The sequence below is a fragment of the Xiphias gladius genome, chromosome 17 (genome assembly GCF_016859285.1).
Source record: "Xiphias gladius isolate SHS-SW01 ecotype Sanya breed wild chromosome 17, ASM1685928v1, whole genome shotgun sequence".
NCBI classification, from domain to species: Eukaryota; Metazoa; Chordata; class Actinopteri; order Istiophoriformes; family Xiphiidae; genus Xiphias; species Xiphias gladius.
The window spans coordinates 19,345,836-19,370,602 of NC_053416.1; the positions used below are offsets into that span (position 1 = coordinate 19,345,836).

The 24,767-nt window shown below is 41.2% G+C and overlaps 1 protein-coding gene across 6 annotated transcripts in view; it reads left to right on the plus strand.

Moving 5' to 3' along the window:
- The first annotated feature begins 1,531 nt into the window (after window positions 1-1,531).
- LOC120802421 (unconventional myosin-XVIIIa-like) overlaps window positions 1,532-24,767 on the plus strand; it is a 65,645-nt gene continuing 42,409 nt past the window's right edge. For 3 of the 6 annotated variants that reach the window (XM_040150219.1, XM_040150214.1, XM_040150215.1), the window contains exons 1-19: window positions 8,457-8,565; window positions 9,499-9,565; window positions 9,718-9,741; window positions 10,165-10,956; window positions 13,042-13,131; window positions 13,339-13,410; window positions 14,264-14,290; window positions 15,272-15,331; window positions 16,041-16,128; window positions 16,506-16,612; window positions 16,701-16,877; window positions 17,050-17,260; window positions 17,363-17,505; window positions 17,725-17,825; window positions 18,014-18,077; window positions 18,720-18,864; window positions 21,565-21,735; window positions 22,609-22,699; window positions 23,178-23,370. In XM_040150219.1, coding sequence (XP_040006153.1) covers window positions 9,527-9,565; window positions 9,718-9,741; window positions 10,165-10,956; window positions 13,042-13,131; window positions 13,339-13,410; window positions 14,264-14,290; window positions 15,272-15,331; window positions 16,041-16,128; window positions 16,506-16,612; window positions 16,701-16,877; window positions 17,050-17,260; window positions 17,363-17,505; window positions 17,725-17,825; window positions 18,014-18,077; window positions 18,720-18,864; window positions 21,565-21,735; window positions 22,609-22,699; window positions 23,178-23,370 — 2,595 coding nt within the window. In that variant the 5' untranslated portion in view covers window positions 8,457-8,565; window positions 9,499-9,526. Of the gene's footprint in view, window positions 2,510-8,456; window positions 8,566-9,498; window positions 9,566-9,717; window positions 9,742-10,164; window positions 10,957-13,041; window positions 13,132-13,338; window positions 13,411-14,263; window positions 14,291-15,271; window positions 15,332-16,040; window positions 16,129-16,505; window positions 16,613-16,700; window positions 16,878-17,049; window positions 17,261-17,362; window positions 17,506-17,724; window positions 17,826-18,013; window positions 18,078-18,719; window positions 18,865-21,564; window positions 21,736-22,608; window positions 22,700-23,177; window positions 23,371-24,767 lie in introns of those variants that run through there. The other 3 variants (XM_040150216.1, XM_040150218.1, XM_040150217.1) reach the window with 3 other exon arrangements.

The window sequence follows — 24,767 nt, forward strand, 5'->3', positions numbered from 1 at the left end:
TCACACGTTTTGTTGTTTTAATTAAAAACACAAAGACGCATGGCTAGAGCTCGTCAATGTCCGACCGTAGTAAGCGGGAAGCCGAATTTTACGGCAAGCATCTGAAAGCATCACAAGTATATTTCCTCGCACCTACAGTCAACTCCAAGGAAGAAAATGCTGAAAACTTCTAGTATGACAACAACGCTGCCGGTGGCAGTTACAGGTAAGTCACTGTCATATCTGCTAACAGTGTTTACTCTCTGTTATTTTTCATGACTGACATTTCTAGACTGTCTGCGGAAAGTGATCCCTAAGGTCACCGGTGCTGGAGAATGAGGGCAAAGCCGCTTAAAGGGAGAGCATTACAGCCAAGCCGTGGGCAAGCCGTGGACGAGTCGCAGCGACGACGTCGCTATGCCGTGTGGAAAGTAATTCCAGTAAAGCTAAAAAGATGTTTTGTCATTTCCTGCAAGAAGAAAAAACAGTTACCATGAGAATACGCACAGAATATAAAGAGCTGTAAAGTGACTGTACTTGCTTTGGGTTATTTCATAGCCTCTGTGGAATCGGGGTGTGCGATTAAGTGTGAATTAAGGGCGAATGGACTGGTTATGGGTTCACAAAACCAGATCAGGGTTGCTGGCTATGCATGTGCAGGGCACGTAGCTTCGAGGGGAGGAAAATCTCGGGCATGGATGTGGAGATGTGGTGCATCACTCCAGTGGGGATGCTGAACATTTGACAGCAAGACAGAGGAGGTCAAAGCCCTTCCAATATGCAAGGCGACGTGTCAGTGTATAGGACCGAGTGAACACATTCCTAATCTAGAGCATATGTATGTTTGCAGGCAAGTTGAGAAGAGGAATGACATTGTGTCATGCAATACACAATTTGATTTAAAAAAAAAAGTTCTGCAACCATAAGATGTAGGAAAAATGTTAGATGTAAATTTCCACAATTATGGACTTTAGTATTTGGCTGTGAACCTTGTCAACTGATGTGCCTTGCTTTTCTTGCCTTGCAGGGATGGATTTAATATTTTGTCAGTAGAACAGGACCAATGCTGGATATTTTAAGACCAGTACAATAAATAAAAACAATGTAACAAAAATATATGAATCTAGAAACAAGCAAAAAAAAAAAAAAAAAAAAAAAGAAAAGAAAAAAGGATCAAATATGGTTAAAAATGCTGCATATACCATTTACTGTATCTGCTGCAAGTTCTTTTTCTAAATCTGTCAACTGGCACTGCCTGCCAGTGAGTGATGTGAGTGATGAGGCACTATTGGCCAATAATCGGCTTGCCAGTTTCTCAGCCAAGCTTTGATTGTAACAATAAATTTGATGGTTGTATTATCCTCTCAGCAGATATTTTGCTAATTTTCTCTTTTTTCCTCCTCCCTACAGATGACATTACTGGTTGACATCACCTACCGTTCATGCTCTCTGGGGCTTTAATGATATTTTGTCTTATAACGGTTCATATGAAACTGTCCTTTCCTCGCTGTAAACAATTCAAACTGGTAAAAGACGGCAGAAAAGGTCAAGCATGTTTCACCTAATTAAGAAAGACAAGGAGAAGGACAAGGAAAGGGACTTGGGCAAGAAAGAAAAGAAAGACAAGAAAGAAAAGAAAGAGCGTATGTCTCAGGCAGAGTTACAGAACCTGGAAGAGATGAGCATACGTAGAGGCTTTTTCCACCTAAATCGAGGGAGCTCTAAGAGGGACTCTAGGAGCAGGTTGGAGATCTCTAGTCCCATCCCAATTAAGGTGGCTAGCAACACAGAGCTCAGCCTGACAGACGTGGAAGCTGAGCACCTTCACAACACACAGCAGGATGCCAGGCAATTAAGTGCAGGTACCTGTGGTGAAGACATGAAGGGAAATGAAGTGGAACATCATCGCAGCTCTGTAAAGGAGAGAGCAGCTAAGTTTGGGGAATTGGCCAAGTTGAATTCCGCGGTGGGCCAGAGGCACGTGTCTTTCACCCAGAAGAGTAAAGATGAAAATGCCTTCGAGGTTTCAGATCTTTCTGGGCAGAACTGGAATACATCTTCTTGGAAGTCCCACCCCAACCCAAAAGGCACCAGTATGGTTCACATCCCTGAGGTGGTTGAGAAGACCTTCCCTGGCGCAGACCTACAGTTGCCTGTGCTTGTCGCTCCACCAATACCAGATTCAAGAGAACTTGAGCTACAGCGACGCGACACTGGGGACTTTGGCTTCTCTTTGCGAAGGACCACCATGCTAGACAGGCAGCCTGATGGAGGCGTGAGTAGACATGTAGTACACTTCGCTGAACCAGGTGCTGGGACAAAAGACCGGGCTCTTGGTCTGGTGCCAGGAGACAGGCTGGTGGAAATAAATGGGATCAATGTGGAGAGCAAGAGCAGGGATGAGATCGTGGAGATGATCCGTCAGTCTGGAGACTCAGTTCGGCTAAAGGTGCAGCCGATATTGGAGCTGAGTGAGTTGAACCGCAGCTGGTTGAGGACCACTGAAGGCCAGCACAAAGAAGACTTCGATGTAAGTAGCAATGTTGAATCATTTTCAGTTCATTGAGTGAACAGATTATAACCTGGAGACACAAAGTCCACATTTACTGATTCTACTTCTTCAATTCCATCGCGTTATTTCATACCTATAAGTGCCTGCATCTCAAAGTGCTGCTTTTTGGTTGGCACTTTGGATCTTGTGACAATTTCAGACTTGATTCTCTACATTTCTATTGCTCTGAGGACCAGGTGCTTCTGGATCTGTGTTATTTGGGTTATTACATAGGCTTGGGGTAAAAGTTATCACCTAAAATGACTGTATATAACAGTATTTTGGTATCATTTCGAATTCCTTTATTCTAATGTGTGGTTTACACACAATTAGTGGATTAAAATCTCTGGATCATGGGTGGAACTGTAATGACACTGGTAATGTGCTTTTGTGTTTGTATGTATGGGGGAGTGTGTGTGTGTTTTTTTTGAAAGAGAGAATATGTTCTGGGGTACATATAATCCCCCCCTCCCTCCCCCCCGGTCATTTGACACTAAACAATAGGATCCCGAAGGAAACAACGGCCCAAACGCCACCACAGCCAATGGCCATATGGTCGCGTAAGACTTGGCTGAATGCTCATTCAGTTCTTTTCGCTTGGATAATCATGTGCAACAAGTAGAGGAGCATCAAGTTAGCACTTGAACTTCATAACTGTTTTATTTTATGGTAGCAGAGTTTAGACAGTGGGTGAGTAAACTGGGAAACGCACTGTTATTTGAGGGATATCACTAATGTTTTCACTAGTGCTTTTATAAAAATGTCTTCAACGTGGAGGTGTAGGTTTTATTCTGTAATCAGAACATTTGAACAAAATAGAATCATCTGTTTTTATTAAAAGCCCCAGTATATTAGTTAAACCTTGAGGATAGACTTATAGGTAAAAAGGACCTCATACCAGTGCAATTTCCCCTAAAAACTGAAAAAGGAGAATACTGTTAGATATCATTGAACCATGGAAATTAAGAAAATAACATGATATGACCCAGTATTTTTGCAAATGACAGCACAATCTTAGGTGAATTATGGTTAGTATATTCACTCTGATACATTAACTAAAATAATGTGGGAATGTGTGAGACGAATACTCATTCAGTATAATAAATGACTTTTGACCGCATCACATTGGGCCAGTTGTCAGGTACAGATTTAGACCGAATGTCCTATTAAGTAACTAATATGTAAAGGTTTTGTGTAATGAAGGAAATTGTCTCCATTCTTTCAAGGCACTTCAGGGTTGAGATCTGGGTCAAATTTGGCTTGGTGTGAAATTTCAGTGTTTAACCCATTGTGTGGCCACAATTGGCTTATTGTTCTGGTAGATAAATAAAGTGTAAAAGGCGCACTGCACAAGGCCGGTGTTGAGAAACTTGACAAATGACAGCAGTGACAGCAGAGACGCTAACAGTACCTGCGTTGGCAGTGTCTCATGTTATGAGTTTGAGGCTCGGTCGTTATGAGAACCGCGTGTGTCTTTTGTGGGCCACTATGGTAATCAGAAATCACTCATCCACTTGTGTTGAAACTGAAAACGTATAGGCAAGTGACATGTGCGTATCTGTTTGTGTCATATTGTCTCTTCCCCCGTTTAACACTCTTACCCATGTGATTATAATTTTGTATTACACTGAACTATGGGATAGAGTGTGTAAACAGCCAGGGACACGGCTCATTTGTTTCCCTAGAGGAGAGGCTTGTCTCCCTGTCTTACTTTGTCCTACATTCACTCAACCTTGATGATCATCAGAAGACAGGCCATTTGAAAAAGCAGAAAAAGTGAACGTGAGGCTGACCTAGAACCAACAGCACTATTTATAAACGGATATAATAAGATCTGGATTCTAGATCTAGAGCTCTGCATCGCAGTTAGATACCATATGTGATGCAGAACATGCTTTGCAAATTTATTTAAAGGAAAGATTATTATTTTTTAAAGGAAAATAATAATCTTGTTTGCTGTCTTGCCGAGAGTTACATGAGTAAGTCGATGCTACTCTCATGCCTGTCCGTTAAATATGAAGGTGTAGCCAGGAGACGGTTAGCTTAGCTTAGCATTACGACTGGCTCTGCCCAAAGGTAAAAAATCCACCTATCAGCAAAATTAAAGCTCACTAATTAATATGTCATACCTATGTCTAATGTAACTAAGCTTTAAAAAGGACAAGTTGTGGTTTTACAGGGGTTATGTGCTGGAATATTTCTTGGCCAGGAGCAGTGACTTTCTAGCGTCAGTGATCTGTCTAACTGCAGGGGAGAGTACAATAATAAAGAGCCTGTATCTGAACAAAAGCTACCTGTTCAGGATTGCTATCAGTTAAACACCTGCTCTCCAACTGTCTGTTGTGTGTTTCCTTTACAGTTTCCAATTACAGTACAGTCAGATGGTGTCCTCTAGGTTGATTAGTAAGCTCCTCACCTTTACAAACAAGTCTATCCAGCTGTCATACGAAAGGAATCTCTTCTTTGGCTCTAAATGAATGTGTTCTCACAGACTGGCTTAATTGCAGTTCAAAAGCTCGATTGTAGGTCATTCAAAGAATCGGTTTCTTTCCTGATTCACTGTGAGCTTTATGTCTGAACAAGGTGCAAAATGAGTGCTCATACCCTTCATCTGTTCAGTTTATATACAGGAATGCTGCTGCACTGTATGTGAACGGGTGTACAGGTGTACATAGGTAAGTGGGTGATCCTCTGCGTCTGCTTATCGTTGTCTTTCAGACATTCTGATGGGAGGGGAACTGACTGACAGTTTTCAAATCTCCAGCTGGTTGAGGTAGATGAATAGGTTAAAGGCGCTGTGGAACCAAGCAAGAATGCCGCTTTGCAGGGTACTCTCAACAAGTCACAAGTGCCAAAATAGGCACTGATGTCCCTTTAATTGGATAGTTTCTTCATGAACATCTCATGTAACTTTGTTAGTACTGTGCACCCGAGTCTATTTGGCTGACTTGCTGAACAAACATCCCAGATCATACCCTCCAGGAGCTAATTGTATTTGTTTACATTTAATAAAACAGAGCTTGAATGCTAGTGTGGCCCATGGCTGACTTGACGTTGCCAAATGTTTTATTTAATATCCCCGCATCGCTTATCTCTCATTCCATACATTTCCTGTCTTTCTGCAGACCAGACACAGGTTCATCATTAAGAAATTAGCAAATGGTGTAATCTCCTCCCTGAGCTGACCATTTATATTACGTCGTCCTCATTTCCAGTGTGGAGATGCTACAGTAGCAGAGAATACTAGCAGGTGTAACTAGGTGGGGATTAGAAAGAGGTGGGGCTTCCAATGACAAAGCTGTTTGGTTTATGATAGAGGCTACGCTTAAGATGTGATTGTTCCTCCTCTCCATTCTTTACATGTATATCTCACAATATAGCGACCCGAGTTTCTGACCTTGACTTCTCGTGTAATTTTCTCAGCTGAAATGAGGAACTGTGACTATTTTGACAAGCAGTTTGACACATTAAGGCAGACATACTTGACATTCTTGGGCGTGTCACTGAAAGCTTGTCTGACACTTGTCAGACACACCCTCATCGTGTCAGCCATAAGGAAGGGCTATTTTAATTGTGCATCATTATTTGTTTCATGGTACTTTGATAAGTAGTAAATGTACTGTTTTGTTGAGATGATGAATGTGTATTGCTACCACTGTGTTCAGTGTTAGCATGTGAAAGTCAGTGGGTTGTTGGCTTTCTCATCTATGGTTCTAGTGTCATTCCTGTCGTCTGTGCTTGTGGTGTTTGCTTAAGTTGGAAATAGTCTTTTCCTGTTACATGGGACCATTATGTATATTCTGCTTCCATCTAATCATAGGAACTAAGGGTGAGCACACACCTGAGTTTGAATTTGCTGTTCCTAAATCATGTTAGCATGGCCCACTTTCAGGAAGAAGTTCTGATTTTCAGGCCTATTTACTATTACTGAATAAAATCTGGGTCACAGCCTGGAATTTTCAGAGGACGGCAGAGCGTGATCCCATGATTCATTTCTGCTCTAGGTCCCAAAACATGGACACTGGTCAAATGTCTCGTGTGATTTCTGACTTCTTTTCGTGGCATACACATTATGGATATTTTAATCTGAAATGGTGAGTTTCTTTCAATAAATATAATACATTTTAAGATTGAACAAATAAAAGAAGTTTTAAAACGGTTGTGTTTCAGATTGTGTAATTGTGTCTTTTCTTAGCTTGTCTGTGTTTTTTTTGTCTGTTTTGCTTGCTCTCCTGGTTAGCTCTACCTTTTTTTAAACAGAAACAACAACTTCGACAAAAAATTGATAGCTAAATAAAGACAGACAGATATTGTTGTGGGGAAACAAAGAATCAACAGGAATCATGTATGTATTTGAACAGATTTCATATTGTGGAATTATTTAACTGGGTCACATTCAGCAGTGTTTATAGTGTATAGAGTCCTTAATCTTTAGTCTGCACTAACCATGTTTAGTCAAACAGTCAACACGATGCTGTGTCCCAGTAAGTGAATCTGGAGATTAGCAGACTGCTAGATAGACCAGCTAAGCTGTGTCTTTGGCTGGATCTTGCTGACTGCTCCTATGTGAATTTCTGGGCATACCACGAGGAAGACATGCCTTATATCAGACTGTAGAATTTTTTTTAGAAAGGCTTTTTTTTTTTGCCCATTTCAATTTCAATGGGAATAGGAAAAAAAAAAAGTCTTGTCACGGATGCTTCTGGTTCCAATGATTCTCGATGAAATAGTGTAGTAGTTTGTTTAGGCATCCAATGGCTATTAATGTGCACTTTGCACATAGTTGCTGGTTGCTGATTAAACTCTTAATGAGGAGGAGGAAAAGAGCATTCCAAGATTGGATTAGCTCGTGCTTGCCCAGCCAAGCCTGCTGCTACATTTCCATGTTTTCCTTGTGTGACCAATGAGCTGAATGACTACCTCAAAGCAACTCACCCTTACACATGCTTTCTCCTAACTGGTTTTACAGCAGTGCAGTTTTGACAGCTCTCTCATTTAAACCATGCAAAGAAACATTTTGTTTTAACTGGGTAATTAGTATAATTTAAAAATTCTGTGTGTCATTTTAAAATGTTTACACTTGACTACAGATATACATGACATGAATGTTATTTGTTGTATCTGCAACCACTGCTTGGTGCTAAATTCTTGTAAGGGGTACAATACAACATCTTGAATTGAGGTCAATAGTTTGCCTGAGCAGAAGCTTCTCTTAGTGCAAAGAAATCAAATACATTGCTTAATAGCTCCCTCTTGTGGTGCAAAACTCATGGTGCAGTACATGACGTCCACAAGTATTAAAGAAATGGTGTGGACCTCTATACTTTGGTATTTTTGTGTGTATTTTACATCTATCTTGATGTGTGCACTAGTTGCATAGAGAATAAAAAAAATTGCCCTGTCACAGGCTCGTCTTAAACTTAATGAGCACAGGTTTCTCGTTTGATGTGCAGGTAATAGAGTGTCCTCTTCACATTCAGACACATTTCCTACTCAGCCTGTCATTGTGGAGGGACAAGGATGATTAAATAAGCTTTCATTCAATTTGAAATCTGTTTGGAGTAGAAAATTGTTGCACTTAGCACTGAGCCATATATCGTTGTATCCTCTCTCCATCTCTTAATTGCAATACCGTAGTTTCTGTGATCCCCTTAAATGGAAATTTGTATAGCACCTGATGAGAGAAACTGCCTCTCTGATTCCCTGTCACCAAGAGAAGAGAGCGGGAAGGGAAAAGTGGCAGTGGTAATTGATGTCGTTCTGCAATTTCTATTTGTAGCCCCTCTGTATTTCAGCAGCTGTCCCTCTTCTATCTCTCTGCCTAGCCCCTCTCACATTACCCTCCTCCACCTCCCAGACCACAGTTTTACCATGCTGTGCTGACTGTGACCCCGCCCTCGGAGTTGCTATCCCACTCACTCAGGACTAGTGAGTGCGTGCTCTTTGCAGACCCAGGTCCCACCCTGCCTTGGCCCTGACTGCACGGCTCCAGTGACGGAGCGAAGATTGGAAGGTTAACCAGGCCTAGAGAGAAGGTAATGGGCTCGGGCCTCTGGTGGACTGTGTGTGTGGCGAGCAGTGTGATCTGCTCATGGTGTACATGCTCTGCTTAGCAGTTCCATTTGTGCTCTGATGGCCTCTCAGAATGGCCTCCTTTGCTGCTGAAACTATTTATAGGAGTGGACTCTGACTGATGAAAGCAGGGCCAGAGATGGTGAAACATGTTGCTGCGTAACTTACTTTGCTGTGTTTTCTCAATGAGTAAAAAGCCAATATTTACCTTATACTTTTAAAGAAAAGTCCTGATAAGCGTTCTACAGATTTTAACAAGTGGCATGTTTGCCTGGCCTTTAATAGTATTGATGTGTAAGTGTGAGAATCTCAAGTGTGTTTGTTTGATTCCATTCCCCATCATTCATATTGCTGGCTTTATTTTTTTTGCTCTTAGCAACACTTATTTCTGTTGTGTGCAGTAGCCATATTTTTTCTGATTGAATTTTTGCCATCACTACAAATTAAAAAAATTACCAATATGGTATGGAAAAATTTGTGCTGATTGAGGTAAAGGGTATTTCTTCATACATAGTTATAATAACTGGTTGAGAGTCAAACCCACGTATGATAAGTAACACTACTGTCAATGATTCTGGGGACCTTTAGTCCTATTTGCAGTGTGCCTTGTTAGATCTTCATGCTCACGTTTTTCACTTGTCGTGTGAAGAAAGCAAAGTATCCATTTCATTATGTTGTTCATGTGTTCTGTCCTCAGTGCGGAATGGTCCCACTCCCCTGTTGGTGTATGATCTGTTGTGTGCAGATAAACAAGTTCACAATATCCCACAGCTCTAAAATGATCTTTTATCTAAATTCCCATTCTGTAAAGCTCTGCACAGAACAACCCCCTTTTCATGGCTGTCTCTTGTTTTTTTCTCTCATCATTCCATATATTTATTCTCCTGGCCGTGCAGCTTGTTCCATGACTTCTGGCCTATCACCATGGCGTACAAATCACGCTTTTCATTCTGGGAGCAAAAGGGAAGTCTTGCTTTTCTGGATTTTTTGCCTTGCAATTCATATCTGCATCTTGTTGCTTGTTAATTTTGTGAAATGGTCCTTTATGTTGATAGAGAAAAGCTTTGGTCTGAATCTGTGGTTTGATTTGTTTTGTGTTGCTTTTTCTTGTGTAGGTTAAAGTTGAGAACAAGCCAGATGTAAGTTTTTTTTCTGCTGCATGCCTTTGGACAGTAATTCATATGATACAAACTGTTTTGTGTGCTGGAAGAAATAAGGTTCCTAATCGTGATAAAGACCTTTCTTGTTTTCCCTAGCTCAACTAATAAAGCTAGGTTTACCCCAGACTCATTCCAAAGCAGTTTGGCAATAAGCTCCAACGTTAAATTAGATGAAAATGTTGAATCAAATGCTGTGATTGCATACACTAACTTGAGTGGTTGCCTACTCTAGCTTGAGTGATGGTTTTAAGATACACAAACGGAAACACATAAGCTGATATAAATCAATTTTTGAATAATCTTCTATACAGAGTAACCTACTGTTGAAAGATTTGACAGTTTATCTGCATCAGCCGTGGGAATAATCTGCACTATTGTCTGCCTTGCTGTGTTTGTATCCAGTCTGATGTAGATAGTGGTCAGCTTCAGGCAGTCACTAAACCGGGGCTAGACACAGGAAGTGGTCCACAGTCAACTGCATCAACAGCCGAAGCGTCCAATAGTAACATTACCATGGACGGTTCACACACCCCAGGCGAGGAGCAGAGTACTAGTGGTAAAAAGGTGGTGAGGGTTGTAAGAAGAATTGTTAGACGTGTGGTTCCTGCTGGGACGGAGGAGCCGAACCAGCCCCCTGCTCCTGAGTCTGCTAAGGCTGTGCTCAAAACCACTAAGGCTGCTGGGGAGGATAAGGATGATATCTCCACGGGCCTGACCAGCCTCATGGGCAGAAGTCGAACCAAGGAGCACCGGCCTCGCACCCGCACCCAGGACCGCAAAGAGGACATGAAAGAAGAGGTGAAGCAGGAGGAGGAGAAAGGAAAGGTGGAGGAAGAGGAGGAAAAACCTAAAGTGGAAAAAACAGAGGAGGCCACATCCACATCTGTGCTCATTACTTCAGCAGCAAACCCTGCACCACTAAAATCTAACCCCCTCACCCCTCCAGCTGGGTTCATCCCTCCACCCAAACCCGACCCTTTGGCCCCACCTGCTGGTTTCATCCCTGTCTCCAGACAGAATTTCTTGACTCCTCCGCCTGGTCTCATTCCTGCCAGAAAATCCAGTCCGCTGCCACCAAAACAGAATCCCCTCGCGAGACCTCCGGGATTCATCCCCATCCCAAAGACAGACCCCCTGGCTCCGCCTGCAGGGTTCATCCCAAAGTCTCGTACAGTTGCTGTAAAGAAACCGGAGGTACTGTGTGAAAGAAGTGCATGTTTGCTTCTTAACCTTGGGGTGGAGCATGCTGTGTGATAATAACACAGACGTTACTGTTCATATCCATGTAACCTCCTTCTCGATGTTTACCCTGAAAGACATCTTCAACTAGAGCATATTTGCTTCTGGATGTGGATGATGACTTCTCATTATAATTAGGCTACATCTAAACTTTGTTGTCAATAAAATTAATGGAACTCTTTACATTTTCTCCGAGGAACAAATTGCTCTTGATTTCCGACAAAAAACCAGCCGTGCTATTATGAAGCCACCCTGAATAAGTGAAGTGAGGCAGGGTGCATGTACCAGCTCATGATCAGACCACATCAGTGGGTAGAAGGGCACGCTCATGGCTCGCACTTTCGTAGTCTGGTCAGTTGGAGTTCTCTGGGAGCACTGGGCTGGGACCCATTACTGTAACTTTCTGCAGACAGAGCATTGAAGCTGTGCCCTCTCTGCTGTAGACCACTGTTTGTTCTGTGTCACCATGTGCAGCTTGTAGCTGATACTTGGATAATTGAATTCAGCTTCAGCTAAATGTTTAGCATTTATATTTGAACGTCTGAAAGGAATGCGGTTTTTAGCACTTTCAAACCTTTATATACTTTCGTTGATCCGTTTTAGTTTGTACCTCAGCCAAGGTTATGTTTTTGTCCTGTATGTAGTTTCTTTGGCATTCTGTCTGTCAGCAGGCCGTCTGAAAATTTTTATTAACAGATGTCCATGAAATCTGGTGAACAGTTGGGTAATGGAGCAAGGGATTTGATTTTAGAGATATTACCTGGTTTTATTGCTGAGGGGACAATGGGTTTAAGTGCTCTAGCGAGAGATTCAGATTTCAGATATTAAGAGCAGGATCAAGATGTCAACTGAACTTAGAAATGTACATTTATATCTCCCTAAGCATTCCTAGAGGTTTGTGCTGTCTAGTTATTTTAATTTTCAGCTCTCACAGGAGCTCCGTATCAACAGACTGTATCAAAAATCATATTTCTGTTGAATATGGCAAACATCAGCCACTACCATTAAAAACAAATGAATTATCCTTGGAAAAAAACAGTATAATGTGTGTCTTAATTTGTTTTGTTGAAGTTTGTTGTGTTTGAACCTTTAGCATATTACATTACAGAGAAAAAAGTTAAATCAAGACTAGCGTTGTAATAGCCCTACTTAGCCTTACTGTCATCTAAAAATAAAAATGAATCAGGCCCAGATATTTTTGAAATAACTTGAATTATTGATCAAAGTGCCACAGCTGCAGACAATAACAAACCAATGTCACTGAACTTTTGATGGTTTACTTTCAGGTGCTACTCCTAGATTCCTTGGATGTTGTCCCTTTTTGTTTGACAGTTCAGCTGTGACAATACTAAATCATTGAAATACTTTCAAGAAATTTGCAAGTCATTGTTGCTTAAATCAGTGGTTGTCAATTTTTCGAGTCATGACCCCCCAGAACAATCAGATTTTATGTTTGGTGTTCTTAGCCTGCTGCTTTTCGTGGTTGTAAATAGAACCCCCCCCCCAAGCCCCCCAACCCAGTTGTAGCAATACACAGACAGAAGAGAAACAACAGGGAAGTTTAGGGACAGTCAATAGGGGAGAGAGAGAGAGAGAGAGAGCTGTTTCTATGCGCCTCCCCCTGCTCATTTTGAGTGATAAATGTGAATACTCGGATTTAATATTTTATTTTCTTTCCTACAACCTTCTGGCGACCCCCTGAAATGATCTCACGAATCCACTTTGGGGTTGGGATCGCCAGGTTGAGAGCCACTGGCTTTAATAACGACTGACAAACAGAAGCCTTGAACCATTATTCTTTTGCTGAAGCGCTTCATGATCCAATTTTCTTTAGTAATAATTTTCACTTACTCATTTCCTGATTGAATCAACTGGAAAATGAAATTAGTGGGAACAAACATCCCTTGAAGTCGGTTGTATTTCTGGATGTGTTAAAAAATAAATTTCATGCTCATTGTCATCTTCCCATGTTAATTCCATCTCTGTGTGTGTGCATTTTGTGTCCGTGTGTTTGTGAATATTTACATACATTGTGTAAAGGTAAAGGAGACATCTTGTCCCCCTGTGGCCCCCATTGGTAAGCCGTCCCCCGTTGCACTGCCCCAGCCCCAGTCTGCACCAAATGAACAGGTGTGTGTTTATCTTGCTGCAAAGGTACATCTAACAGTGTGTTTCTCACATTTAAAAGCACTAGACATTTTTTTCATGGATTGCTTCTACGTAACCATTCAGTTTTCAGTTTGTCTGAGGGGGACAATCATTGAAATTACCTAAGGATAATTGATTTTACCTCCTGGCTACCCATTTGCAATTGCTGGTTGTGCGATCCAACTGTAGGTCCCAGAGCTGATTCCGTCTGAGGAAGATTACAATCGTGTGAGGAGGATCTTCACCGCCGATGGCAACGATGTAACAAACTCCCTCCGTTTGCTTGGTTTGCACCTGCCATGCTTTACCAACCTTGTGACCAGCCTGACTCAAGTGCATGCATCTGCAGATATAGGAAATGTGTCCAAAGATCGCCCAAGTCCTCGTCGGGCAGTCCCAAGCTTTCCCACTGCCATTAAATTTACAATTATAGGGGTCCCCTGGGTTGTAGGCCCCTTTGTGTGAGATCTGAAACTTTGAGAACACAGAGATAATTGGTATGACTCACAAATTACGACAATTGCTTCAGAGTTAGTTCAGGAGAAACTAAAGGCTTTAAACATAATTTGTGTTGCCTGAATGTTTATGTTTAGAAAATACTGAGGAGGAAACTATTGTGGAAAGTCTGTTTTGGACCCATAAATATATGTATATAAGGATTAAATTGTACGCTCTGTGATTTATTGGTAACGTTATTATTTCAGAGAAGACAACAATGTGAGTCCTTTTACTCTTGCAGCTGACTTGTACACCTCTGATAACAGATGTACACAGCTTTAGTGACAGCTATATCTTCAGTGTCTCTCTTGCTTGTTGCCTTCCCCTCATTCATTCTGTACTGTTAATTGCTTTTTTATCAGGTCGAGAGGAGCACCTACTGTACGACAATGTACTCTGCCCATTGGCATTTTGTGATTATGTTGGCAGTGTTGGATTATATGTCCACGTTTGGTTACTTGTTCTCTCATTATCTAAAGCACTGGAAGGCACTTCTTCTTATTCCTTGCCCTTATCTCCTGTTGTGTCAAATTATGTCCTATGTCTCTACGTTTGCTTCTCTGTGGGTCATTGGTTCCTGACGTGCTGCTGTCCCCGTTGCTGTTTGCATGGCTAGCGTGCCAGAGGGCAGAAATCCTCTCAGGTACAGCCTGTTCAACCGTGGGTTTGCCGCACTCCCTCGCTTGTAGAGAGCTGGAATCCAAGCTTGTTCTCCTCTACTGACCTCTCCCTGCCCCACTTTGTCTGTGCCTGCCTGCTTGCCTTTGTGGCCACGCTGCTCTCTGCGGTTCATTCTGGGTTCATGCGAGGGCCTGGCATGTAGTAAATACGACCTAAACCAGCAGTTACCAAAGTTAAGTCAGGAAGTTCTCGACCAGGTTTTAGAGGTCCTTTGCAAAATGATTCGATCTACAATTGACACAAATTGCAGCTGTTTAGTGGTCTTGCTGCTCTCGCACTCTACACCCACATGTAGATACTGAGGTTATACTGTAGTCGTATGCAATCGTAAACAATTTCTCAAATACCTTGCACTTAAAAAGATTGTTGTCTAATGACTCCAGGAATCTCTGACTTTGCTTGCAGCGACGCTGCGTGTTTGTATATTATGTACATTATATCTTTGTGTTAATGCAGTACAATGCCATCTCTATAGCTAAATTCATTAGCATTGACTTTTACATTGTTCTACGCTTGGCTGCATGGTGCTCGACATTTATACCTTACTGTGTGCTGATCTCGTTAACTGTGACTGTTAATATGGCAGAACAAGAACTTTGTGCCCACAGACCAACACACTTTACTTTAATGCACCTTGTAATCCATGCTCATTAATGCATTAGTATTATAATTCTTTTATGGTGAATTATTTGAATGGCTCACTTATTCTGGTACTGATGCTTGACTTACTATTGCATTGTTTGACTGCTGCTGGTCTTGCTGCAGTGTTTTGTATCATGTTTTTCACTCGTAATAATTCGTGACTTGCTATTCAATTTTTCCACCACGCCATAATTTGCACTGTTCCGATTGTGCATTTGGAAATTGCAATTGAATGCAATGTTTAACTCCAGTCACTCAATTGCTATCGTCTCAGCTGACTTCTGCTTCTTCCCTTCTCCAGCCCAAACTTGTTGAAGACCCTGTGGCCATCCTTCAGGCAGCACACTCAGCTGCAGCTAAGGTCTGGCAATTGCCTACAACTGATTGTAGTTCTGGTGCATTCCTCTCGTGTCTCAGAGTGATGTGTGTTTTGTGGTTTTCATGTGTGATGAACTAGTGAATAGGAGTATAGGGGTATAGGAGGATGGTCCAGTAGTAAGGGAGGAAATCCCACCTCCTTGCTGTCCCCACATCTCGAACAGAGGGAGAAAAGAAAAAAAATGCAGGTTTGGTGCAGTTGTCCGAACTTTGTTTGCTGTGTTTAAAAGTTGTCATGATATTTCTGTGCAACCCCCCAAAACGTGTGCGTTTTCGTGTATGTGTTGTGCTTGTATTTTTGTATATGTGAAGTACTTGGTTGTGAGGAAACAGCCCCCTCTCACCCTCCATCTGTGACACCTTTTTAGTGAAGACATTATGCACACCCTCAATGAGTTCAGTAAACACTCGGTGAGCTCTGAAAGGTGCATTAAAAGAGGAGGCATGGGAACTCCGGTTCTTGGACATAAATGCTGGAGGAGAAATATGAAGACGAAGCAGCTCACAAAAAAGCATACTCGTTCATGTTCAGTTCCCCTTATATGTCTCATGTGAACTGCATGTTCTGAAAATCTAATTTGTAGAATCTTTGTGGAAATCCACGATGTAGTTTTCAGATTTAATGATTAATTAAACAGTTACATTAAATTACACAGTTTTATCTCATACTGATTTTTAACCTGTTCTAACAGGGAAAGACTGAGGAGCAGATATCAGCAGAGAGAGCCTGGTATAACACGGAAAAAGTATGGCTTGTCCACAAGGATGGATTTTCCATGGGTTAGTCAAAACTTGCTTTTCCTTGCTTTTGTACCTTATGTTTATAAGTATTTTAAAGCTAATTCTCAAGTCTCAATTTCTGGAAGACATTTTATGTGTAAACTATAGAAGTGGGTGCTTCAAGCACAGAAAATACTTTTGAAATTTTGATGCTAAATGAGGGCACCTGAATAGACGGCTCCATTTTACCTCAGGCTGTGTGTAGTTAGACTAACCACGATTTCAACTTTGAGCGCTTGTTTAGTTTTAATAAAGCTTAGACATTATTAAAAGAGATACAACTACCACCCATTGTCAGACATGTAAGATAAGATGAAGCTTTTGCACTCAGGGTGAGATCATATGTCGTGATAAATGAACTCCATGCTTTGATGCAGCAACTCTCCTGAAGACAGAGGCAGGCAGTCTGCCAGAGGGGAAGGTGAAAATCCGCCTGGAGAGTGATGGATCTTTATTGGAAGTGGATGAAGATGATGTAGAGAAGGTATTTAATCATCAACTCTACTCTGAACCTCATCAATTACAGATGGCTCTGGTTGAGTTTGTGAGTAGCCTCTGACTTTGAACTCTAGGCAAACCCTCCGATGTTTGACCGAGTGGAGGACCTGGCCTCTCTGCAGTATTTGAATGAGTCGAGCGTGATGCACTCCCTGCGGCAGCGGTACAGCGGCAACCTGGGGCACACCCACGCTGGGCCAAACATGGTGGTCATTAACCCCATTAGTGCCCCCTCAATGTACACTGAGAAGGTAGGCTGCAGCCTGTGCATATAATGACACATCTCTTACAGGACAGCAGAATATGAGAGTGTAATCAGAAGGAAATAAACTTACAAAGATAGTAATTGGAGTGTATAACCGCTTCTCCATGATTTTGTCCTCTTTTTTCCTCTCCTTCACTGTCTTGTTGTCTTTTCTCCAGGTGATGCAAATGTTCAAAGGCTGCAGAAGGGAGGATACGGCCCCTCACATTTATAGCTTGGCCCAGGCTGCCTATAGAAACCTCCTGACAACTCGCCAGGATCAGTCCATTGTCTTGCTGGGCAAGAGTGGTAGTGGCAAGACTACCAACTGTCAACACATCATCCAATATCTGGTTACCATTGCTGGGAGCACCAACAAAACCTTCTCCAGTAGGTTGGAAAGGATCCAAACTCGAAATAACAATAATTAAAATTGAGTGCATGTTGTTGTTAGTTGCTACAAATGACAGTGTTTCTCTTTGTTGTCCACAGCAGAGAAATGGCAGGCAGTCTACACCATTTTGGAGGCATTTGGAAATGCCTCTACCTGTATGAATGGGAATGCTAGTCGCTTCTCCCATATTGTTTCCTTGGACTTTGACCAGACGGGCATGGTGACCTCAGCCTGTATCCAGGTACAAATGATCGCATATATTTATTTTTTTAAGTCATTGGCACTCCGTTGCTAGATCTCCTATTCATGCACACCTGCTATGATCTCAGACAATGTGTCATAACCTAGTATAGATAACTCCAGAAGCTTTTTTACTATGTTTACTTGTATGTACTTGCAATGCCCATAATTAATGTTATTTTCTATCATGCAAATATCCTGTTTTGCTGTGACCTTGCAGACCATGCTTCTGGAGAAGATGAGGGTGACAAGAAGACCAGAGGGAGAGTCCACTTTTAATGTCTTTTACTATCTGATGGCGGGAGTAGACAGCGCTCTTAGGTGAGGATTAACACTGTTATGTCAACTTAATGCACAAAACACCACATTGTGGATTTAGATGCTGACATGTTGCAATGATATACCAATGCTTTTGTAGAATGTGGCCAAATTCTTCGTGACTTCTAATGATGTAGGCAAAAACAGACATGAGAGATGAGGATGTCTCGTTGTTGTTCTCATTTCATCAGAACTGAGCTGCACCTCAACCACTTTGCTGAAAACAGTGCATTTGGAATCATGCCTCAGACCAAGGTAAATGCTCGTTGTTAATGGGAGATTGGCCTGTTTTTCAACAACAAAATATATTACTTTTACTGGCTATAGAGCTAAAAGTTTGACATTACTTTTAAATGAATTGTCTGTCTGTCTAGTAGCAGACCGTACATGGCTAAAAAGACCCTGTGCAACTGTTATGCACTAGCCAACCAAAGCTAACACTCAAATAATTGATATTTATTATCTTTTTAAATTCACAAGCCTTGTGATAAACCCACCAACAATTTGTAACTAAGTGGAGGCTGTCACACAGAAGACTGTCATTATGGACTTCAAGGCTGAACAAAGCACCTCAATCGTCACTGAAAGGAGCATTAAGAAATCTCTGGCTTTTATCACCATCTGCCAGAGGCCATGACATTGAAACATCATCAACCAGCCTTTGCACGATTTACTGTGGCTTGTAACAGGCAAATACTTAAATTACATTTTCACGATAGATATGCAAATATCTCAGAAATTGTATTTTGTAAGTTCTTGAGCCTCTGCAGATACAGTACAGTTAGTTTTGCTAATCCTGTTTTAACTTATAATTTGACAGGTCAGTCAACCCCTCCAAAACACACTTTTGTATTACTCAGAAAGGAATTTAATTTGAATATATGTGCTATCTGTCAGACTGAGGATAAACAGCGGGCCTCCCAGCAGTTTTCCAAGCTGCAAGCAGCCATGAAGGTTCTTGGGATCAGTGGTGATGAGCAAAGGGCGCTGTGGCTTGTCCTTGGGGCCATTTACCATCTTGGAGCTGCAGGAGCTACTAAGGGTAAGATTGCTGAACCCCCCACATGGTTTACTCTTTGATATCTGCATCACTTACTGGGGTGGCTAACACATACCAGTCGCAAAAAGATGCAGAGGATCATCCTTGATTTGTACACTACTGAGACCAATACTACACTCACACTACAGTACAGGATGAAAATGCTGAATTGGGCAGAAATGACCATTGTTGGTTGAAATGATTTAACAACACTTTATGTAATAGCACAAATGTGAAGCCTGCATTGTGTCACTGTAGATACCATCCTCTGTGTGATGCAAGACAGCTGCAATTCAGATGACTGAATTATGCATTTAAAAGAGTCAGTGCACAGGTTGAATAAAAATTTAGGCAGGGGACTCCCTGCCACAGATTTATTTTACAGGACCTGGTCTTCATAATTTGGGCTGCTCTCAATGCTCACATACAGCAGGTGAAGTGATATATCTTACTTTTTCTGTTAGAAAGTATTACAGAATGATCATATGAAATAAACAAAGCACTGTTTGTGTCACAGTACCTGAAGCCACTGGCAAACTAGCCGAGCCATTGTTAGGAAACACTGTTGCTGCTCAAAGACAGAAAAAAACCATCAGTCTCCTTCTGGCCTCAAGGTCTGAACGAGCGTTATCTTGTCATAAGAATGAATCAGAAGACTAAAGGGAACAAGAGTCCCATTAAACACGAGGATTTGTTCCTGTCTTTGATGCTACGTGTATGATGAAACCTAATGAGAATTTGATTGTTTTTTTTAGCTCTAATAGGTCTGCCTCTCACAGCACGTCTTTGATTTTAAAATTGGATACTGTATCTGCGATTTAAAAAGGCTGAAGCTGTCAAAAAGATTTTTATAATTGGTGAGTTAGTATTACTCATATTTTATTCCTAAATATGATGGGCCCTTAGGCTTTTCAAGGATGGAATTATTTATGTTTTTCAAATAAATGCCTTTCCAAACAGAGATTTAAAAGTCTTTTTACATTTAATAGACTTCTTCCAAGTGCTTTTGAAGTTTTGTACTCTCTGTATGTTATTAATTTTAACTCTCCTTAGTGCATAACTGATTTGCAAATTTAGCAAAGTCAAACTAAGGATACTTTGTTACAAGATATCTTACAAGAAATATTTTTTTATCTGAGTTATATTGCAATGCAAATCTGTCGACTTGATGTTTGACTTTCTCGGTTTTGGAAGCTTTTAACAAATACCGCGTATTAAAACAACACACAACATAAAACTCTCAAGGACTGTACAGTAGCAGTGACATGATCTCTGTCTTTTGTGGTTTTGATATGTTTCTTCACTTTTCACTCTGTCTACGCTGTAGTTTTGCCATTCGCTTATGCAGAGTTGCTTGCCAAATGATTTTTCAGTGATCCCCTCCAGCTGGCTGCCAATCTTTTTGATGGCAGTATAACACCATCCAGGAGCAGTTTTAAGATTTCCAGCAATGAATATTGTCATGCGTAGCATCTGCTGTTGGGAATACAGACACTAAACAACTTTTTTCTGATTTGCAAATTACCTGGTGACTTATGGATTCGTGTCCTCCCATTAAACACAAAATGGTTCTCATGAAGAAACGATGCATGATGCGTTAAAAGTTATGATCAAGAGTTGACACATTGATCTCAGTTAGATTTTGTTTCCCAGTCAGAAAGAATATTAATTCATGAAAATACTCTACACCCTCTGCCACCAGGACCTAGTTTATGTTTTAGCAACCACATACAATCTAATAATTATACAGTATAGTAGATTCATTGCCAGTGCATCTTCAGAGTGTAACACAAGAGGGCAGCAACGATTTCTAAACCACCAGAAAGAATTAAATTTACCACCTGAAATGAACTTGCTTTTCTCTGTATAATGTACTGTCAACACTTATGTCTGATAAGTGTAGATAGGAGAAAGGCTTTCCACACTGAGTCTGAATGCTTTTTAAGTGCGGATATTGCACATATGTAGTTTTTTTGTCTACACGCCGTAATGTTTGATTCAGTTATATTCAGTCATATCGACAGGCCCAACTTCCTCTTTTTTTATGTTATACCAGAATTGAAATAACTGTGGTTGCGAATATCTATCAAAGCAAATATTTAATTGTCTTTACTTGTCTTTACAACCATCCTGCTTATCCTCATGAAAAGTATGCCGGGCTTCAGTGGCGCTGATGACAGAGATACAGCCCACTACTCTCTGTGCTAAATCCCCCAGGTTCTTTCCTAAGTCTTAGAAGATACCACTTCATGGTGGATTAAAACAGAAGTTTGCACCCATATCTGCGTGTTTCCATCACTCAGCCAATAGATTAAAGAGAAACTTGTCTTTCCCAACAGGGGTCTTTATGTAAATAAATTAATTGTGTCCCCCTAATGTTTTACTTTGATTCTCAATATGATAAATGGGGCAATTATTACTTCAACTTCATAGACATTTTTTCAGTATTAAACAATAGAAGCTTTTCCTTGTACAAGTTAGTGGCTATGTCTTTTTTTCAGTGTACTGTATGTATGTATTCAAGCCACCATTATTTCCAGCATGCTTTTAGTGCATGCTCTCACCAGCTGTGTTAATGTCAGGTTGACCAGAGACATAATACTACCCTGTCAGGGGTAAGATTGCCCCAAAGCTACCAGGCTAGCCATGTGCCTGGGGTAGTTGGCAGAAGGGCTAATGGACATTTTCATGCACGTGTCTCAGCTGGCAGGAAACAATTTGCACGTCATGAGTGGGCCCAGAAGGCAGCCTACCTGCTGGGCTGCACCCTGGAGGAGCTCTCCTCCTCCATCTTCAAGCACCAAGCCAAGGGCACCCTGCCCAGAGCTGGCACCATCCGCCAGGTTTCTGAGGAAAATGGCACAGCAGATGCAGGTACTCCACAGACCACAGTTACGACCAGACTCTTTCTTCTTCCTTCCTCACAGTCCCAACCACCCGTACCCACCCTCTCTCCCTTTGTCGCTTTCATTCTGTTACAACACACACATGCACACAAATTTGCCTCTGCTCATCACCTGAGGGAATTGCATGCTCTGGAGAAAGTAAAGCTTATCTAAGTAATGAATACCACAGCTTCACAATGGCCATTGACAGATAAGTACACACACTATGTAAGGACAAGCAATTTTGGACTCACTCTTCATTCAATGTCCTTGAAATCATAATTGCCTCACATTGATTTTTCACCTGTGCAGGTCCTCTGACTTCAATCAGGACTGCAACATACTTTGAAGGGCAGGAGGATAGAGTTAAAATTCTGTCACAGCAGGCATGGACAGAGTTGACCTCTGTTTCACCCTCTCTGTATCTCCCCTCACCCATGAACATATAGTCATAAATGTGTGTGCACACATGAAAATATTCCCCAAGCACCATAAACTCACTATTTTGTGTGATAGTGGAATGAATTAGTAGAGCTTAACAGGTGGCCACTGCCGCAAGGCACAGACATGAGTATGCGCTGTTTGATCTGACCAATTCGAAAACACCTGAGTCCCTAAATGACATTGCTTTACAGAGTCAATTTCAGACCCAGTTTGAATACTTTACGCCTTTGGGCATAATGTGCTCAAATGTTGTACATCCTTTTAGAAGCAAATTTAGTGACCATTGTTTTTTTTTCAGGTTTCACAGCTCAAGAAATAGAATGTCTTCTTCTAATTTCTCTGGTTCTCATGTTATTTGTTGATTTTTGTGAGCAGGCTTTTTCTGACTTGTTCTGTGTCTGGCTGCTTTTCATACCAGGATCCAAGGCTACGGCCATGGAGTGTTTAGAGGCCATAGCATCTGGGCTTTACTCTGAACTCTTCACTATCCTCATTTCTTTAATAAACCGGTTAGTATTTCTGATCCAGTAGTTTACTTAAGCTGCATCAAATTGAAGATGTCATGGTTTTGGCTGCACCAGTATATAATGGAAATGTGTAGATGCCTTGAGCATCATTTAATTGCACATTCGTATTTGGTATCTTTCTTAATCTGGAATAAAATTATATAAAATATAATAAAATTGACACTACCATAATTGTCTGGGGTTAGCATTGCCCAGGCCGTGTTGGTTTGTAATGGGTCTAATGGGTAGTTTAGGAGTATAGGGCTATTTTAAATGTAGGACCTTAGGTTTAGGTTTAGGTTTTAGGAAGGAATTAGGGTTATGTTTAGTGAAGGTTAAAGTAAGGGATGTGGTGGAGAGAGCTAAGGTTAAAGCAAGGGTTATATGCAGTGAATGTAATCAATAGAACGTTGTCTCAAATACCAACAATGGTAATGTTTGTGTGTACTTGTGTGTGTGTGTTTTGTCTTATGTGCTCCAGGGCCTTGAAATCCAGCCAGCACTCACTGTGCTCTCTGCTCATTGTGGACACACCAGGCTTTCAAAACCCCAGGCTGGCTAAGCGCGAGTGCGGCGCAACCTTTGAGGACCTCTGCCACAACTACACTCAAGAGCGTCTGCAAACCCTCTTCTACCAGCGTACCTTTGTTCAGGAGTTGGAGAGATACAAAGAGGTTAGGATATGTGAAGGATTGCGTACATGGCTTCATTCTCACTGTCTCTTTTGTCCTACTACCTCTTTGTCTGTCTCCCTGTGTCTGCTACTTTCTCACTGATATATGGTATCAGTTCCAATGGTGTACGTGTTGACACACCAGATACACTATCCCTCCTACCAGTCACGAGCTGTGACAAGCCAAAGTAGTTCACATGTTAGACCTTCTCATTAATGATGCCAGTCTTCACCTCCTCTGCCGAGATCAAGGTAAAGTCGCTCACAAGTGCCGTTGGGAGACACGCCCACATGCACGGCAGTGGTGTTGCTTCATGATGAAGGAACTCGTCTTCCTCTGTCCTCCTCACTGTCGAGCAGTGCTGGACCACAATAACTGGTCACAGTCATCCCTGAGAATTTAAGAGATAAATATTAGATATTTTTTGACATAAATATATTTGTCCATTACTGCTCTCCTGACTCTAATCTTAGAAGCATTCTTCTTATTCAAAACTGTGTTGATAGTACACTAAAGTTAAGCAGAAATCCTGATCATATTACTTTTAGCCCTGTGAAGAAGGATCCTAGGATCTCCCACCCACATCCTTTGCTCGGGAGAAAGGGATTTTTAGTGAAATGAAGTATTGCATAAATCTGTGTAGTGTAATTCTGTCTTTTCTGTGCATCTGGAAAATATGAGAAGATGTGAAACTGTCATTGAAAACTAGGTCAAACTCGTTTGAAACACAGTATCAGCAGCACTCAGTATCAACAATGGCAGTGGCAGGCAGGTTAAACTGTGATACACACAACAGACATATGCTTTATGTTTTCGAATTAAATGCTGTTGCTTGCTGCAGCTGTATGGATAGTTTTTGGATTTCCCCCGTACATTAACTCTCCACAGCAGAGAACAAAAATGATTTAGGCTATTCCTCATACGCAGTTAGCATGAACACTGGCATCTGTCATGGCCACACTATTAGCACAGCCAACATTTTCCCACATTTCTAGTGCAGCCTGCACTTTGTCACTGTGAGCTGCCGTTTGCCTGTTTTGCTCTGGTGAAGGTAATTTAGTATATTTATTTCCACTTTATTCCAGAAATGTTATCATCTGCAACAGTAATGAAATCTTTTAGCTTTTCGATTTACCTATAGGATAAACAGACTTAGTAAATGTCAAACAGTGTTGTTATTATAATAGATTTGTTGATGCTTTTGGTTTTCTTACATTTACTATGCAATTGTTTTTTTTTTCAATATCCATAAAAATCCTTGGAAATAATCATTGTTTGCATGGACACTTGCATGGACATTAAATAAAGACTTAAACTTGAGAAGCAGGAAACAGCAAATATTTGGCATTTTGGCTGAAAGATGGATTGATCTATAATCGGAATAGTAGACTATTGAT